General features: G+C 44.2%; 1 protein-coding gene across 2 annotated transcripts in view; it reads right to left on the bottom strand.

Annotated features, from left to right (window-relative positions):
* Window positions 1-11,495, bottom strand: part of ALCAM (activated leukocyte cell adhesion molecule) — a 120,917-nt gene extending 109,422 nt beyond the window's left edge. Inside the window, exon 1 of one of the 2 annotated variants that reach the window (XM_061350561.1) lies at window positions 11,108-11,495. In XM_061350561.1, the coding sequence (XP_061206545.1) occupies window positions 11,108-11,207 (100 nt within the window). In that variant the 5' untranslated portion in view covers window positions 11,208-11,495. The remainder of the gene's footprint in view (window positions 1-11,107) is intronic. The other variant, XM_061350562.1, reaches the window with a different exon arrangement.
* Window positions 11,496-19,016: the final 7,521 nt, after the last annotated feature.

The raw sequence follows: 19,016 nt of genomic DNA, 5'->3' as shown, positions 1-19,016 counted from the left end.
TTTCCTTAAACACCAGATGGTAATAAAAACCAGTGGGTAAGAATATTAGCATTCCATTCCTGTGTCTTTTCCCCTTTCCAATGATCTTGGAAAGACGAGTTCAGACTCCTCTCCAAATAAAACAACAGAAAAGCAGAAGCTTTTTCACTGTGAATCCTCACACCAAGTCACTTCATAAAGCTTCAAACCTCCCCCTGCATGTACCACCTGTAGCAGAGATCACACCTGGCAATATACAGAACACAGCACCTACAAGGCAGAGTTAAAGCACACAGGAGGGTTCAGTCCCAGGGCTAACTCATGAATGCACTGATGTTCCTCAGCTGCAGCAGTAGCTGCTGACTGCCTCAGGAGCCCATAAACCCTCAGTCCAGTCCTTTCCTGTAACACAGGGAAGAAACAGCATCTCAAAGGGATTGCTGCTCCTGGACCTCCCTCAGCTCTCTGACCTGGGATGTGCGTTGCTCAGGATCATATCACCTGGCAGTTCCCACACAGCTTGGCTATGCTGACACAGGGAGAGCTCTGTAACATACTGGTACAGCTGCAGATATAACTTGTACAAGGTTAAGCATTGCAGACTCACAAACAGCACGTTGGCAATAGCAACCACCATCAAAAAAAGTGCATCCATTGCAGAAGCAGACCATATAAAACATCCTAGCCTTGCAGTTGCAACTAAAGCATTACCAAGTGTTGACTATGCCTGAAGTGTAGCTCAAGCAAATGCAGTATGTCATAAGAAACATAAAAGTTTGATCATTTTTTCCCCACTAGAGTACCAGATTTTGACCACTCAACTCATCTTAAATGAAAAGCATGCTGTGGTACTTTCACCCTGGCTTAACAGTCCAGGAGTGCTGACTTGTCCAAGTGAAAAGTGGCTCTCCCATGCCTCTTTCAGTCCCAGTTCACAACAGTTTCCTTCTCTCTGCAAACATCACTGTTTGAGAAGCCTGGCTTACAGTGCCACTTACTCCAGAGACAATTATCACTCTCATCTTTCATTAAATTATATTAAAACAACCACCAAACAAAAACCAGAATAAAAAACCCCAAGCACACAAAACAGAAAACACACACACTCCAAATACACCCAACCCTCAAGCCATACCCAGTCCTCAGTCTTCCCTTAGCAGATGGAACCAAAGGCACTTTACAGGGTTTTTCTCCCCTTAAATTGCCACTGAGTATAATGGAAACTGATGAGCTGAGCATTTTATTAGCAGATGGAAGATTTCAGTCTTAACCTCACATCTGGAATTAATGCAAGCCTGGATAAACTTTTGGTTTAACTGGTACCTATCCTTCCCCTCCTTTCCTGCGGATAGAATAATGGTCCACTTTTAAAGAAAAATCCCAGAACGACAAAAACAGTACTAAAAATCCAACTAAAACCCCCATCCAGACTTTATAGAAAGTTTTAGCAAGAAAATAAAAGATTTTCATTGCAATACTCCACTTAAAGTTTCTATTACTATTTCATATTAACATGGTCCCTCAAGCTTTACACAGAGCTTACCACATTGTCCCAGAACATGCAGACTATGCACCACCAACCTCCTTCTCTGCTTATGAGAAAAGTCTGTGCTGTACAGCATGTCCAAAACAGTTATTCCTTTGTACAAACACAGCCTCCTCACTAGGAGTCACAGTCCCCAGCACGCTGAGCACCCTGCTCTTCCGCACTTACACGAGCAGCTTCTCAATCATCACTGCTCACAGGTAACAACACCTTGAAGGGAGACTAGCAATCAGCTGAAAAACAAGAAAAGGCAAACTACTGATGATACTTCTTGTGAATTAGGATGTACACCTAATGCAAGGCACCCCACCATGCCAAGAGGGCTAGGCTTTTATATATACTTCCTCTAAACTTCCAAACGTGAAGCTTCTACACTCTGCCCTCGGGAACAACCATATATACAACTGTAACAACAACTCACTTCAACAAACAGTTTAAAATCACTTCTGACCAGAAAAATTAAGATGCTTTTGGGCTGAAATAACAACTTCAGTTTTCAAAACTACTCCCACATCGAATAAAACCAGACTATGAACTCCAGATAAAACCGATTAAGCTGTCCCTCCTCCTCTCCAGTTGTGGCTATCACGCCTCATAATAGCCTGCCTTTTTCTTCTGGCTGGTCACACTTGCTCATTCAGCATTCATTACAGGAACACACTGAGTTATTCACTCCCCTATGCCCTGTGCCACTGATGCAATGGAAAGAGAGGCAAAGATGGCGAGCATACTGATTATGCTGAAGCCCCTCCTTCCTCATCACTGCTGCACTTGCAGAGGCACGTAACAATTAAGAAGTGACCCGCAGAGTGCTTTGCACACCATTAAGAGCACGAGAAAAAATGAGGCACCCCTAAACTAAGCGGGTAACTCTCTGCAGCAGTTCAGAGGGAACTTGTTGTGCTTGGAGGAATACAGACCCTTTCCTTCCCTTTTTATGTAGTGGAATGGAAACAGCTGCCAGAGACAGCATAGGTGCCCACCATTACAAAGAGTTTCTGACCTCTGGCTCTGAAACTGTATGCTGGTCAAGAGTGATTCCAAAGCTGCTGTCACCAAGCCATGCTACCACAGTGGCTGCAGCACTGCTCCAAGTTCCAGTCTGCGTGACAATGACAGCCAGCAGGCTCTTCAGAGCCTCAGCACCCAGTGACATTCCCACTCCCACAGCAAGACCTCTGGGAAAACACAACTCCTATTTCTGCAGCTCCTATCCCCACTTTGGCTCTCCGGCAGACATGTTACATCTCTTCTGGCCCATATCAGCCAATATTTTTATATTAGTAATACCAATATTTTAGCAATATCAATATTATAGCAATATTTTGATAGAGCAGACCATGAAGTCTGCCTTCCCTGGTCCTACAGCAGCTTCCTTGTGGCTGCAGACACCCAAGGGCTCACAGCTCTTTTGAGATAAGCAAAGACTTTCTAACAAAGCAGGAATACTCTATGTTAACATGCACAGAATAAATTCTGTGAATCTAAACCAAATAATGGTTAACCTGCTGCTTCTACATCCGCGGTTATCAGCTCTGCAACATGGCACTTATTTTCCACTGTTTCAGAAGCTTTGGAGTCCCATACACCCCACTGCCCAGCAGCTGTGCAGAAGTTCTGGATTTAACACTGCAGGGTACTTAAAGCAATAACCAATGACAAGAAATGACCTGCAGACATAACCGAGTCTGGATGAAATACCAGAACCTGACCCTTACCAAACCTGCAGGCAAGCTTTCAAATGCCCCACACCAACATCAGTGATTCACACAAGCACTTAGGAATTTGCTGCTGTGGGGCACCACACATTAACTGGAGTTCAGTCTCCAGGGTAAAGGCTGTACTTAGGACTTCAAAGCTAAGACAGAACCTGCTGCATCTTTCAATAGTAGTGTGATGAGCAACATCCAAGTAAACTGTGGAACAGTTGCCCCTCCAAAGCCCTGTTTCAAAAGCCATGTCAAGAGCTAAACTTTTTAAACATTTCACAAAAACCCCCACCATTTACATTGGCAACAAAGATGCAAAAGGTAAATTTATGCAGCGGAATTTATGCAGCAATGATGTGTTTATGTATCAGTGACTGCTTCAAACCATAGAACTGTCTGCACAGCAAGCTCTGCATTACTAAAGGCAGGACTCAGGATTAGCAGTAAGTTGTGCAGTAGCTGAGAACTGAGGAATAATGTTAAACAAACGTGACATACATCTCAGTCATGAATTAAAGGTGGAGAAACTATCCCCTTTCTAAGTTTTCAAGCTGTCGCTAGTAAGATGCAAGCATTCTCTTGATTTACATCACTAGCTGCCAGCACACCCCTTTGCTGGCAGTCAGAAGCATTCAACTTCCCCAGTCTGAGAAAGCAAATCCCACAATGCTGTGTCAGTGACTGACTTTTAAGATAATACCTACCCTACACTCCATACACAAGCGCTTGTTATACAACCTGAAGTGCAGTATCAAGAATTAAGAAATTAATTCAGAACCCTTCCCTCTACTGAACTTACAGGGCTACCCTGAAGTTCCCCAAATCCTGCCTAAATACTCCATTCTTCATCCTTCTTTGTCTGTTCTACGTATGGCACTGCAGGTAAAGGCCATTTTCAACTCTGTTCTCCAAAACAACTAGAATAAGCCAACAAACAAATACGATTTTACCTGGATGAGTCACAGAACTCACTTTGCTAAATGCATGCTGGTTTCTACATTACATGAAATTCCACACCAGACGGGATTAATACCCAGGCTAATACCCTAGATAACCAGCAACAAAATAATTCGGAAACTGCCATTAAAGAGGTGCATCTCACAGTACTATTAAGGCCTCACACTTGCATTCAACCATCTGTTTTTAAGCCCAGTCCAAACTGGGTATTCTCTGTAAGCTACCTTGTTACAGAGCTTTACGTGAACATTTACCACGCCCCCCCCAGAAACAAATCACATCAACACTTCCTTGCCTTTCTGAAACATGAGCCTTTGCAGCTCTTCCTGGGCAGCATGATAACCCACTCAACAGCATGTTCTTGGAAGATGGGTTGTTCCACTTTCAAAAGAAACAAAACCAAACCAAATTAAAAAAAACCCCAAAAAACAACCAAAACACTCACCCTCCCCAAAAACCCCCAAACTCACATAAAACAACAAAATCTTAAGTGTCTATCATATAAAATGCCACATTTAAGCCCAGCTGTATACAAGCTACATCTATTCTGTTATCCAGTAGCTACAGTTATTTTCTCTAGTTAAATTGGGGGGGGTGAGGAATACACCACGTCTGCAGCAAATCAAATGATAAATGGCATCTGTGCTGGACTCACCCGGCTGAAGGGCTTCATCACATGTTTTACTGAAGGTGACCCAATTTAAAGGATTTTTCTTTTAAGGAGGGATGGTCCTTAATAGGGCTTCATAACTGTTTTAAAACCAGTCTGATGATCCAACAAAGATCATCAAGTAAAGTAATCCAAGTAAAGGATCCAAGAAAAATGTAAAGCCCTGGCTTGCAGTATGCACCTGTTACCAGCTTTCTGTACATACCTGTTTCTGTATTAGAGCCACAGAATGGGTTCAAAGGAAACCAGCACATACTTAAACTAAGCTTTCTTTTAGGTTAGCCCAGAATCCAGACTCTGTTTACAGAATGGCACATGTACTTCAGTTTTCCTTTATCACCTTTGAAGAACTTGCTGAAAGAATCGTTTTTGTTAACTAAAGGTCTTACTCAATACATCCTTTTCCCTTGCCACAACAGTTCTGTCTAGTGCAGCCATTCCCTTATCCTGCTTAAACCCCATTACCATGCAACACCACTTGGCCAATTTCATCCCTGGGAAGTACCCTCTTTTTATTCTAATTCTTTTTGAGTTTCTTGATGAAGCCCAGGGAAAGGTCATTTAAAAACCTGATTCTGTAGCGGACCCATTTAAAACACACACAATGCCTTGCTGCAAAAGGGAACTATCTCTAATTGAGTCATCTTTTTGGGTTTCTCTGGTATGTGATTCAGATTTGCCCTTCCTTCTCCTTCATGCAACAGGAAGCCTGTGATGAAAGAAGATGCCTTCAGAAACAAAGCCTGGCACCACAGAACACTGTGAAGAAACAAAGACTTTTAATACAACTTCCAAGCTGAAGCCAGAGGTCTGGGAAAATCAGACACACTGCTTCAGCAGGAAGGTAGTGGAGCTCCCTCTATTGAATTAGCTGCCAATATCTCTTCAAGTTTAAAGGATGCCAACTGTGGTCAGAATCAATGTTCTGTTAAAAAACCAAAGCCTTCCAGCCCAGCCAGCTGGGATGCAACCATCAGGTAACACTATGAGAGCACTAGCCAAGGGAAGGGGACCACCACAATACAGAGCTTCTGACACATGCCAAAACATCTTACCCCTGCCAGGGCTCCAGCCCTGGGGACTTCTGCTGTCTATGAGACCTGAGCTGATGTTTAAAATTCAGCTCCTGTTTGAGTGCTTTCCCTGAGGACCAAAGTCACTGCAACAAATACCCATGTTTAACGATGCCAGGAGGTGCTACAGATGGGGCTGCCACAGCAGAAAACAACAAGGGGTTAACTGTGCAGAGTAAAATTTAATTGAAAGCAGATGATATGGATACATTGACTGCTGAAATACTCATTAAATCACAAATGCACTTCTTGCTCTTATCAAGGGAACAGCTTAGTATTTCCATTGCTATTGAAAGCACTTCAAATGCTTTCTAACCAAACATTACAGAACTGTTCTAACCCCTGATAACCTCTAAAAATCATACCCTAAAGCTGCAGGCATTCTCTCTCACTCTCTCCACTGTTTTATTGCTTTCTCTCTGTTTTTACCTCCCAGAAGAGGCATATTTCTTATCAACAACAAAAGTACCAGTTCAATAGAAACAGCAGTTGTTTCAGTAAGTAAATATTTCAGCAGTTGTTTTAGTAAGTAAATATTTATTTGCCTTTCTGGAGACCTATGTGGATGAGAAGAAAGGCAATTCCATCTTGAACTAGGCAGATATCCCTCAAAAGAGCCAGCCACCACTTTGGAGGAGCAAACTAATATCCACTGGTGTAGGAGCAACTATGATCCAAGCCATCCTCCATAAAAAGTAATGGGAAGAAGAAAGGCAAAACAAAAAAGGAAAAAGCTTGATCCGATCCCTGTCAGTAGCGGATTGTCAGCTTATCAGTTGTACCGCAATCTCCTCTTTAAAAGAAGAGATTCATTTTCAAGCATATTAAAGACAGGAATGCACAGCCTCCTTTACTATTCATCCTGTTCTTATTTAAGATACAGAACGTGTAGGTCAAAACCTCGTCTTCAGGGAAGATAATGCTCAACAACTGCAAATCAAGGGGAGCTGTTAATGTTCACGTTTTTCCTGGAAAAATCACGTTCTGCTTGAGTCAATTCTAATTATCACCCTACAGCATTTACAGTTCTTGAAGAGTCTCATTTGAGCACCAGTGCATGGAAGCATAACTGTTTTTTCTTGAAAGCAGAAGAACTCAAGAGAAATCAGCACATTGCAACAGGTCCTCCGTTCTCTCACAGGCATTTTCCAATGAAAAGATGACTGTGTTACCGGAGGTAAAAGGTATACCCTAGCCAACCCAGAGGAGCCTTGAGGAGCACTGAATAGAGAGCCTGAAGACTATGGGGTTTGGATACAGCAATTTCTCTGAAAACTCTATCCCTGTATCAGTTTGCAGAAAGCTATACTATTAATTATGTGAAAACAAAAAACAGCACAAACCAGTTTCCACAATCAGCATGGTAACATAAAAAACATACACACATAAAAAATGTATGAAACCACAGTGGAACAAACATTGTGGACCAGACCTGAGCCAACTTATCTGTGACCATCATGCTTATGGTCATACAGAGCAGGTCACATAGAGGGGAAACTGAACATTGACCATCTAGATCCAACTGAATTATAGCTCCTACAAAGTTAGTCCATTCAGCCTCGCAAGTGTTCCTAGGCTCACAGCATGTACAGATCAGCCTGGCTCCTCCATAGCTGGTTTCCTATTCAGCAATCTGCTTTTGTTTCACTCAACCAGTCCAAAACCACTTTGTCAAAAAGTACTCTTTGGAAAGTCCCTGTGGCAGCCCTACAGAAAGGGCTACCTTTCTACAGAAAGCCTGTGGTGATATGATGTGGTATGACCAGCCAACACACTGAAGCTATTGACACTACAGTAATGCTTGCTTTTATATGAGGTGCTTCTGCACCATATGTAATCAGCTACGACATCATGGATATCTGCAGTGAGCACTTACAGCTTAGCACGACAAACCACACTGGAGAAGTAGAAGGTCTGTAAAAATAGAGAAGGTAGTTTCATTCTGATAACACGGATGTAGTTTGGATTACGTAAAACACTTAATGCTATTTTCTGTCTTTTCCCCTTCATGTGTCATCTTGCATAAATATTCAGGGAGATTCTGTTCCCCAAAACTTTTGGCCAGAAATAAGCCAAACAGGTTAACTTCCACTACAAAGACAGCTGAAACTATTTACCTTGGGATTTACACATTAGCATGGTTGGTTACTTTCAGGAAGAAGAATGGATGGTACTGTAAGGAAGGGTGTTACTCTGACATGGCTTGCAAAGTGGAAATAAGAGATCTTGGAATTAAATATGACTTATGACAGAGATATTTATTTAATGGACATATTTTCTCCAGTAAAAATCAATGGGCTGAAACTTCAGAGACTGAATGACTTCTGTTGTTGCCCTCTGCCTTATGAGAAGTGCTAGAAAGCCAGCAGAGTACAAGAAAAGCAATTTATGTTGACTTTTCCAGCATACTCACACCAAAGAAAAAGCAAACAAAACTGGTTTTAAACATATTGAGCACTTCTCAAAGCAACTGATCTGACAATTTATAACCAATGACTTTAAATTTAGTCTGCCTTTGCTACCTGTGTATTGGGCTGCAGACACACAGCATATTGAAACACAGGTACATGGTTCAGCTCTTTCCTGACTTCAGTTTCAGAAAACACATGTAAACTTCAGACCTTAACAGAGAAAACCAGCTTTCCTAGATCAATGTCACACCATATATACCAGAAAATAAACCACCAAAAAACTTATCCTCATGTGGATAAGAAGACTACACATGACTGCCTCCCTACCCTTACACAATATAGCAATATATAACAAGTCTCTAGTAATAAATTATGTAATAAAACATAGTATGAGAGACTGAGCTTCATAGTCATAATTCATCAGAATTAGGGGGAAGCTACAAAGAGCATGATCAGTTCCTGATTAAGAGTTGACTTTCTTTTTACATACAGGATACTTCCTCTAGATCAGTATGAGATTTTAATTGGTGTTCTCATTTAACCCAACTTAGTCTCTTAGTACCAAATGCAGACATGGACCCACCTCCTTTTTTAAATGGGTATATTCCTAGCCCAGTTATTCTGTGAAGAAACTCCAAATTTCTCTTGGGGATCACCAGTCTGCTTGAATACTGCTGGAGATACCTACACCTGATGCACATCAGCTTTTAATACACTCTTAATACCTTATCTGTTGCTTTCTATATGCAAGCCTGAAAGGAAACACCCAAAACAATATATCCTGAATTTGTTGTAGCTAACAGCAAATTAGCTATCCAAACCAGCAGAATATCAAGCAGAAAGAAATGTGAAGTCTAGAGTAAATTTTTACATATATTTTTATATTTAAGTATCCTCTATATTCCCCAGAAGAAACAGAACTAGAAGCTTAAATGTTGTATCAGGCTTTCCAGACATTTCCAGTAGTACAGGGAAAGTTTCTAAGCTGAGGTGAGGCTGGTTTCTCCCCATATGTATTTGCCTATACAGCCTGAGCTTCTCCTTGAGAGGACAAAAAACAGCAGAAAGAGGTAAGCAAATGGTTTTACCTCCAATCTACTTAGATCGTATCTGGTCAAGTCCCACCTTTTTATACACAACCCTTCAGATTTAATACTTTATGGTTTCAAGTGCCCCTCAACGTGAAAATGTAGACAGTAGCACAATCAGTGAGATAAATTCACATTTACTGAGATAAATCTCTCCACAGGAGCCAGCTCCTGCTTCTCAGAAGCTGAGGTGCTTATCTCTCTTGATGTTTCACATGGCTTTAACATTTAATAAAATTAACTATCTTTCCTGAAGACTTTTCCTACATCACAGAAACCAGTATTGTCTGTAAGCTCTGCCACCGAGTCAGGTCCTTTTTATGTCCTACAGTGATTGTATTTACCAAAGCAAAAGCCTAGCGGAACAGCCTGTCATACTGCTTACGGTTCCAGTATTGCTCTCCGTTCTGTTTGGAGCTTTTTGACTTGTCTAATTGAAATGAAAGCTTCAGCAGCCTTACTTTATTGCTGTAGCTAGTTTCTACTTAACTAGAGCTTGCACAAAACGAATACATCTAGTGAAAAAGACCTGTAGTTATCTTCCGTGCCAATGAGAACATGCTGCGTGTAAACGGTTAAGCGGAGACCACGTAATAATAAGCCAGAGGCCAGGAGTGAAAACGCACCAACTCCAACACTCTGCAAACCCTTCCCGGTTGCAAAGGCAGCCACGTAAAGGCAAAGCCGTTTCTTGAAGCAGTACAACACGTTACCACAGGCTGACGCTCTTTCTACAAGAATAATGAGCCGTTCCCCGCGCGGAACGCATTGCTCCTCACTTCACAGCTTCTCCCTCTGACTCCGCTTTCACTCCAAATATTTACTAAACAAAGCCTACGAACACCTCGTAACCAAAACGGTCCCAAGACAATCGGGCTATTGTACTGAGCGCTACCTGCGCCCCCCCACCTCCCTAACGCCCCAAGGGCACGTTTAAGCACGGGGGGCGAGAGAGCAGTTACCCACACGAGCCCGAACCGCCGGAGCAGCCTCACCCGGCGCACGGAGCGGGGAGGACGAGGGGACCCCGCTCCCGGCGGCATCACCCAGGGCCTCCGGCCAGCGCTGGTCTCCCAGCAGCGGGCAGCCGTCGGTACCACGGCGCGGAGGGGAGCAGCGGCTGCAGGGCCGAAGTTGCTGGCGGCTCGCTGCGGAGACGCGCGGCTCACGCCGAAAGTGAAACGGGCGCCGCAACAAGCCACGGCGCTCCCCCAGCCCCTGCTCGCCCGCTGGCAACGCCCCGGCGGGACCCCGCCGCGCTGCCCACACGGAGAGGCGAGAGCCCTCCCGCAGCCTCGCAGCCCCCCATCACCACGGGGGCAGCTCCTGCTTCGCCCTCCGGAGAGGCGGCACAAACCCGCCCCGCCAGCCACCCTCAGCCGCACTCCCCCCAGGCGGGCAGCGGGGGCAGAGGAGCCCAGCCCCAGCCCGCTCCCTGCCGGGGCGAAACGGGATACCGAGGGCACCAGCGGTCGGGACGGACCCTGGAGCACGGCGCGCGGAGAGCCCGAGGCAAGAGTCGGGGCGCTCCGGCGGGGGAAGGGCGGGCGGGCGGGCGGCAGCAGCGAACCGCGGGCGCACACCAACACCTGCGGCCCCAGCCTCCCCTCCGCCAAGTTACGCGCGGCCGGGACGGCGCGGTCGCTCTCTCCCCCCCCGCGGAAGGGCGCTTACCTGGCGGCAGGCAGAGGGCTGCGAGCAGGAGGCAGAGCAGGGGCGGCGGCAGCGGGCGGCGGTGGCAGGAGGCGCAGGCGGCGGCGGGGGGCTCCATCATCCCGCCTGCCCGCGGCGGGACCGGGAGGCAGCGGCGGAGCGGGGCGGCTCTCCCGCGGGAGCCTCTTGCCTCTCGCAGCGGAGCGGAGACTTCCCCTCCTCCGAGGCCGGGAGCCGGCGGCGGCGGCTCTCCCCGGGCTGCGGGAGCAGCGGTAACTTCCCGGGCGCGGGCAGCGGGGCGGCTGCTCGCCCTCTCGGCGCGCAGCGAGGAGCGACTCCGCACCGGAGCAGGTGGCCACGTCCTTCTGGCAGCCGAGCGGCGCTCCAGGACTGAAAGCTGCGGCGGGAGGCGGAACCGGGAGGCGGAGCCGGCCCGGCCCCCCGTGCCCCCGCCCCTGCCGTCCAGCCGAGCGGGGCGGGGGAAGTTCAGCCGCGGGGAAGGCCCGGGGGGGGAAGGCAGGTCCGCGGGCAGCCCGAGCCGCCACCGCCCTTGCAGCTGGGGACGCAGGTGCTGCCTGTCAGGGGGATGAGGCGGTGTCCCGGGGCCCGCTGTGCGGCGGGGCAGCCTCACCCCCCTCGTTGCATCTGCTCGCTGCGTGGGCTCCTGTCCGGGAGCTGTTCGCAGGGTGCGTGCAGGACGCCAGGATTTCAAACCTAAAGCTAAACGTAGTAACAATGACAACGCGCGTTCTGTTTGCGTTCAGAAACGCGAGGGGTCCCTCCCGTGTTATCCCTCACCCGAGCCACAATGGCAAAAAAAGAGCCAATGATAATAATAATTAGCTTCACCTGATTTAACTGATGTCGCAGGTGATTGGGTACAGGGAAGGAGCTCACTACACTTTGTCGCACAAAGAAATGTGCTGAAGAGCAAAGGAGGGCTCATTTGTCACCTCTGGAAGTTAGCTGCCCTAAAGGTCAGACAGGTTCCCCTTTAAGTAACGTAATCCAGAAAGAGTGTTCTCACCCGCACTGCTTAATTCTTGTTTTGGTCTGAGTAAGCGGTGCCGATTCACAGGGAGGGAAACAGGCGCCCTGAACTCACACAGCAAGTTGCTCAGCTAACAGTACAGCGTGATCAGCGTGTAGCCCACGCTGTCATGTGAAGTAAGCCTGATGAGCCAAATCTGAAAATACGAACCCTGCACATCATGTGGCCTCTGCAGAGGAATTCTCCAGTAGGGAAATCTGAAGTGTCAAGTGGTTTATCTCACTTCACCATGTGATGGGAACTTCCCCAAAACTCCTGGAAATCAAAGACAAACTTGTCTGTTCTGCAAATACATTGCCTATTCTCAAAAAAGGAAAAACTATTACATGTTGGCTAGCAACTAAGAACGCTTAAGCATTACCGTAGTACAGGCTAGGTTTAGAATAACACAGCCTGTGTATTTATTCGTCAAGTATAGTGCTTGTTTTCTGTAAAGCGGGGTGAGGATATTTCGGTTTTAGAACCTTAAATCTAAAGCATCACCTTCAGTTCAAAACATCCTTCTGTACTTCCACATCATTATTTTTATTATTAGCTTTCTTACTGTGTAAAGCATGCTATGCAAACCATTATTATAATACTTCACTTTCTAAGCTGACTGGCGAGCAGAGCTCTGTCGTCTTGTGTTTTCTCAGCAGATTTCTCTCTATGGGCATATTAACAAGCAGACTCAAAAAGAAATACTACTTTTAAGATCCTTAATCTTTTTTGTCTTCCTATGGAAGCTGATTTGTATTTCCCATCCAGTGTTTTTTTCTTGCATGTCTAAAAGCAGTCGAGTACTCATTAGTAGGGGTATTCAGTATTTTTATTGCTGTAGAGCCTGGAGACCCCCTCACAATCTTGAGAGAGGCGTTCTTCAGAACTGCACTGAAGTGACCATCTAACCCAGTTCATAGTCGTATTCCTACCGTGGTTTTCACTTCTTGTGCTTTTAATACTGGATGCTGATTTTGCAGAAGCTTGGGCTCCATTACGAGTTGAGGGCCGCCTTTACTGATGTGGGCAAGCCTGTCAAAGCTAGTAGTAAACTGTGGCTGGGAGAAAAGACAAAAGGGTCAAACTCTTAAGAATTATCTGAATGCAAAATAACATAGAATAGGAAAGGACTTACAGGCCAGAATTCACTGTGCGTTTAGCAAATGTTTTGTTTCACGCATGGCAACGGCAAAACCAATTTGTATAAATACAAACACATAGTTTGCTGGTTTAGGGAATTAAATAATGCATAAGCACCCTGTTTTTAAAACAAACGATTAACTACTCCCTCATTTGCATCAAAATAATGAATAGTATATGTTTTCCGTCAGTGGGAGTAGGGATAAGGAGGTCTTTGTGAATATTGCAAGTCATTTCCAATGGCATGGCGCAGAGACTAAAAGAGAAGGTGTAGAACATTCCAAACAGGCAAAACAAACAGAGGCATTTTACAATTTATGCTGAAGATAATATTCAGAAAAAAAATACCTGACAACTAATTTGCTCTCATGTCAGCACTGAATGCATTGTGTAAAGTCTGTCAGAAATAGGAGAAATGCAGGAGATTACATGAAGGACATAATACTTAAATCAGAAGTGTGATTTGTTTAGGGTTTCCCTCACTCCTTTGTCATTTCCCTTCAAAGCTGTTTCTACCTTTCACTTGAAAGGAGCTCTTTGAATTCTGAGTAAACAGAAAGCATCTCAAGCTCAGATTACTCAAATGTTTTGATAACTTTAGAGGAATTTAAATGTGATTGGAAATTGTCAAGATAATAATTAAAGATATCCTTATATGCTATGTCATTTCAACTGTCCTCACTTCTGAGATTTGTAATTAATTCCTTTAATGTCTATTGGGTTGACAGGATACAGATTTGGTTTACTACAGATCATTTTCTTGGGCCGTGCTCCTCTTCCCATTGAAGTTAATGGGAGTGCGAGTGAGTCACTGATCTTTTCAGAAAGCAGCAACCGTGTGGCTTTAAAGTCCAAAATAAACACTTATTCTGGAAAAGTTAAAACGTTTACTAGTACAAAAATAACAAATCTGTAGAAAATAACTGTTTGAAAAGCGCTAATAATAATAATAATAATAATAATAAATCTTTGGTAAATCTTTAATCCTATCAAGGTGTAGACTTTCTATTTGTGTGACAAAGTGGATTAAAAGTGTAATCCGTTAATAATGGTTGTGCATCATAACAAATAGTTTTTGTTGAACTGAAATATCATTTCCCATTTACAACAGATGCATAAAATAGTTATTTTGGAAGCAAATTTATAGCGAGAATAGTGGAGAATACAGTTGAATAGAGCACTGCTCAACACTCCTGGTAATTTAATCCATTGTTAATAGTGAGTGAATAAGCTTTAGTCTTGGGTGGTGGTTGATACTGTGTCTGTGAAACTGTACATGCTGCATTGGCTCAGCCTTCAACATCTGCAAAAAATGGAAGCCGCCTGTTGGTGAAACTGGCCTTGAATCGTAAGACAACTATTGAATGCAACACCCAGCCTTGTTTTTCTGTAAATCTGGTTCTGTTAATTTAGCTGCACACCGTTAAATTAAAGGTACTAATTCAGAAGATGACTCTAGGGGTATAGATTCTTGTCATTTGTGTTAATACTTGCCGCGACATTATCTAACACCAAGGGTTAAGTAGGAATGTCACCCATCCTGCCAGCCCCAACATCACTAAAGGAAATGTTAGTGAATCACATGGAGCTTCGGTCATACTTTATGGCAAAAGTTTCCCATGCTGCCTGGGAAATCCATAATGTGCTTCCTGTTCCCTTAGGTGCCTGATTAGACATTAGGCTCTGCAAATCTGAGCCAAGCAGAGTCTTTCACTGATTTTGCTTGATTAAGGTACAAGACATGGTAGAACAATCCTGTGTTTGTCAGGAAATGTTTTGCATTGCTTAGTATTGGCACATGAGTCTGTCTGAATGAGATTGACCGCGTATGGTGGAATGTCTCTAGGTTTTAAGGTATTTCAAACAGAATGTGAGGGACACAAGTAGAAAACAGTCAAAGCACAGAGCTGGGCTAACAATGAACTGTGACCATTAGGAGCAAAGAAGAAAGCCTTCTCACTGGGGTTTCTGCAGCTATCTGCAAATTTGGCTGTCTCTGACCTAAGTAAATGAGACCCACGTTTTGAGAATAAGTAAAAAAATCCAGCAAATTGCAATGAAAGAATACCTGGAATCTGTGTTTCCAGTATTCCCTCATTGCAAAAACGATCCCACTCAAAAAAGCTCAGCAAATGCCTGCCAGTATTGATATTCTAGTCATCAGCATAGCAATTAGGCTTCTGAAACAAACTCATTTTCCTATTGCCCATGTCCAATGCACCTGTTTTTTTATGTAATGTAACTAAAGGACGAGTACTGTACAAGAGTTCATTAAAATAACATCACACTTGCACTATATACAACGTACCCAGAATGCCTTCAGCTGAGACAAAACTTCCATAAAATGCAAGTGGAAGATGAGAAGAAGGAGTCTGAAGGATGGATGGAGGTCACTGTCCTTAAACATTTGTGATCTGCCATAAAAAACTATTAGACTAGAATCAGGTCTTATGCACAAAAAACACAAGATCCCAGTGGCTTGACCATGTTAACTGAGAAGTCCACAAAGAGCAAAATCAATCCAGCTCTTTAAGCTGGAACAGTATATATCAACTTTGCTGGTCACCTGCTTGCCTTTTGTGAAGGCTCAGTTCCCTTTTCCTCTGTCTTTTTTAAATGAGGCTTGAGTCAGGTAACAGTAAGCAGTTTTCAGATTTCATGTGTCTCTTTTTTTATCATTATGAGCCCTGCTTTTGGTGGCAAAGAATTGGTTTTGTATGAATATGCAGTGAGATACACAATGGCAGAGTGTGAACGTATTGATAATATATTGGAGACGTAGCTGTAATACAAAGAATGAGATTGTTAATGCTGCTAAAATGATTTTATTGCGTTTCCCCCTTGCTCAGCATTGGTATGGTCAAATTGTTTGCCTTTTTGTGCTTTCCAGTCCTTAATGGTACTTGACTGTAGCAGGAAAACACCTTAATACTGTAGGAACTGACAGACACCTGTACTAAGGAGCATCCTTGACGAGACGTGTTGCATTCTGCCAAAAATACCCTGCAAGCACTTCTGCAACATCTGGCTTGCAATGCTGGCATGCTGTGAAGGAGCATCAAAGAGCACAGTGTCGTGTGATTTATCAGAAGGTCAGTGCATTTCTCTGCCCTGTTTCTTGGGTCGAGATGCTCACCCACGGCTGGTCTGCTTGCGTGCAGGCTGGGCTTTTCATGTGCCTCAAGTGGTGTGGAGCATGGTTCTCAGAGGGCTCAGCTGCCTCCTGACTTGTGAAATTGCTTCTTGGGCTGAGGAGCCGCTCCGCAGAGCTGTGTAACGGAGTGCAGTAGGGCTGATCTTGGCGCCAGCCTTATCTGGAAGCATCTTCCCATCTGTTCCATTGCTGTCACTAGTGACTAAGACCAGGACTAACTTGATTCTTGCAAGGTCAACTCTGGCATAATCTGGGCCAGCTACCAAATCTGGGCCTCTGTTGCCTGATTCTACCCGTGCTGCCAGTACAAATGCAGACAGCATTCTGGCAGAGCAACAGAGGAGACTGGAGGCCCTTTCTGGCCAGCATCCTCCTTTCATCTCTGCTACTATGCTGTCAGTCAGGAAGCAATCCATAGTCATTCTGGGATTATGTGGCATCAGATGGGCTGGTGTAGGAGCTAATGTCAGAATAGCTTCTGGAATGTGTGATAACATGAATGGGGAGGCTGGAGGCATCTACAGGTGTGTCCTTCCTCATGGGGTGCCCATGCTGGGGTGCTAGGGGGGAGCAGTGCAACAAAGCAGCCATGGACACAGCCACAAGTACTCCCCGTCTGCATCAACAATGAAAGACCATTTAAATATCACTGTATTCAAAATTAGTTTTCACTTCATTTTTACAGAGCCTCGGCCTGGGTTTGGGGAACAATTTCAAATTGTGGCTGTGATCACTGATTTCTGTATGAGCTATGTAATCTAAACATCTGCTTGATCAAATCTAATCAGAATACAGATACTGAGCAGTTTTTCATCTGTGGGTCTTACACTGATTAAGCCTCAAATCATAGCACCTTTGTAAGGCAGGTACTCAAACAGCTTTCACTTTTGTCCTGTCTTTCATTGGAAGGATTCAGATACTTGGGAGGTCTTTAAGTGACATTGAAAATATACTGAACCCGAAAGAGATGAACAGATTTACGCAGATCTTTTAAAAAACCCCATGGTGATCTAAGGAAAAAAGTCAGTTTGAGAGTTTCCATCCTCAACCCCAAAACTGAATCCACTCTCTGTTTATACTTGTGTTATATAAAGAAAGGTAATAAAAACAAATGTCAAGATCAGAAGCAAGGCTGGTAGTCAGGTCATTGAAATGCCTGCCTGCAGTTAGTATGGTCACGTTTAATTTTTAAACATAGTCAAGGGGAAGAACTCAGAGCAGTCATGCATTAGAGCATGTTGTGGATTTCCTCCTTTGCATTATGAAAAGAACAATGAAAGGAAGGATGGAAAGAAATGAGGTATATTTAATACAAAGTTTGGAAGTCAAGAAGTGAGAAAAGTGAAACAGCATCTGGTGTATCACTCATGCTCACCAGCACACGATTTTCATGTCCATAAGGGAAAGCAAGAAAACAGTCCTCTAGTCCCGTGTCGTCTCTACATAACTCTTAGTTATAGCAAAGGAGAAAGTACACAAGGACTTAGTGATAAAAGAAGCAAGACCCAAGAGTGCAAATCTGAAATGGAAAGCAGCAGAAAGGGAACAAAAGAGGAAAGGTAAAGTTAGAAAAATAGATGTTATTTTTACGGCTACTTACTGCCACTTCTTCTCAATGTGTTTCAGCATCTCACACTACATGTAGTACAGTTGGTGTAAGTGGGGCTCTTGACAGAATATAATTTTATACTGATGGAAAACTGAGTGACTTGGGACAAAACCTTGGCTGGTATGAGCTTGCACTTCATCCACCTAAGTGGAGACCAAGTGGTTTTAGTTCTGCTTGTGGCTGAAAAAAACAGTGAGATTTGGAGCAACCCGTAGGTCTCAGGTTGGAAGACGGACAGGACAGCAGGCATCTCAGAGCCTTTCATGCCTACTCAAGCCTTACTTGAACCAAAGGATATTTGTTACCCCTTTTTCAGAAGCAGTTTTATTCCCCTTTTGTCTTGGGTGAACCAATGAACCTGGATCAAGTGTCAAAGACTGATGAGTTAGTGTTTAGCAGCGCAGGTGTATTTGCTGCACCACACTGCAGGGTTCAGCTCCTTCAGAGTAACTGCTTCTCTGAGCAATGCAACAACAACAAAAAAGGAATTGAAAAGGAGATTAAAATAAAGAGATGGTACCAGATTCACCCTGGTTTGCAATGCTCGCACACTGGGTTCTGTACATCTCAAACCTGGGCAGTTCCTTATGTGACAAATATTGCCTCAAACCCTGCTTATCATTTTTGCCTTACCGTCTTGGTGGTAGTAGCAGACTTTCTCATGCTGCATGCGTTTTAACATGAGTAACTTTCATTCATTAACTTGGAGGAGAGGGTCAGCAGGAAATCGATGCTTTTTTTATCTAGCTGTATGCAGAACCATTAAAATGAGTCCATTGACTACGTTCCAGCATTGCAATTTCTTCCTTGCAGCCTTTATTGCAGTGTGCTTGCCCCTGATTGTGCTACATCAGCACTTGCAGATTAGAAAGAGCAATCCCTAAATAAAAGGAAGGAGTTGCTTCTCCCCAGTCTTGATGGTTACCCAAGGTAATAGGCCTGCCTCAAGGGATAAAAACACCATTGGTCAATCAGATGCTCCTTAGAGCCACACTGT

The sequence above is a fragment of the Neopsephotus bourkii genome, unplaced genomic scaffold (genome assembly GCF_033783945.1).
Source record: "Neopsephotus bourkii isolate Nb327-2 ecotype Australia unplaced genomic scaffold, CSIRO-AGI_Nbou_v1 NB_532, whole genome shotgun sequence".
Taxonomy (NCBI): Eukaryota; Metazoa; Chordata; class Aves; order Psittaciformes; family Psittacidae; genus Neopsephotus; species Neopsephotus bourkii.
Note: the sequence above shows the minus strand (reverse complement) of the source record. Positions and strands in the feature narration are given on the sequence as shown.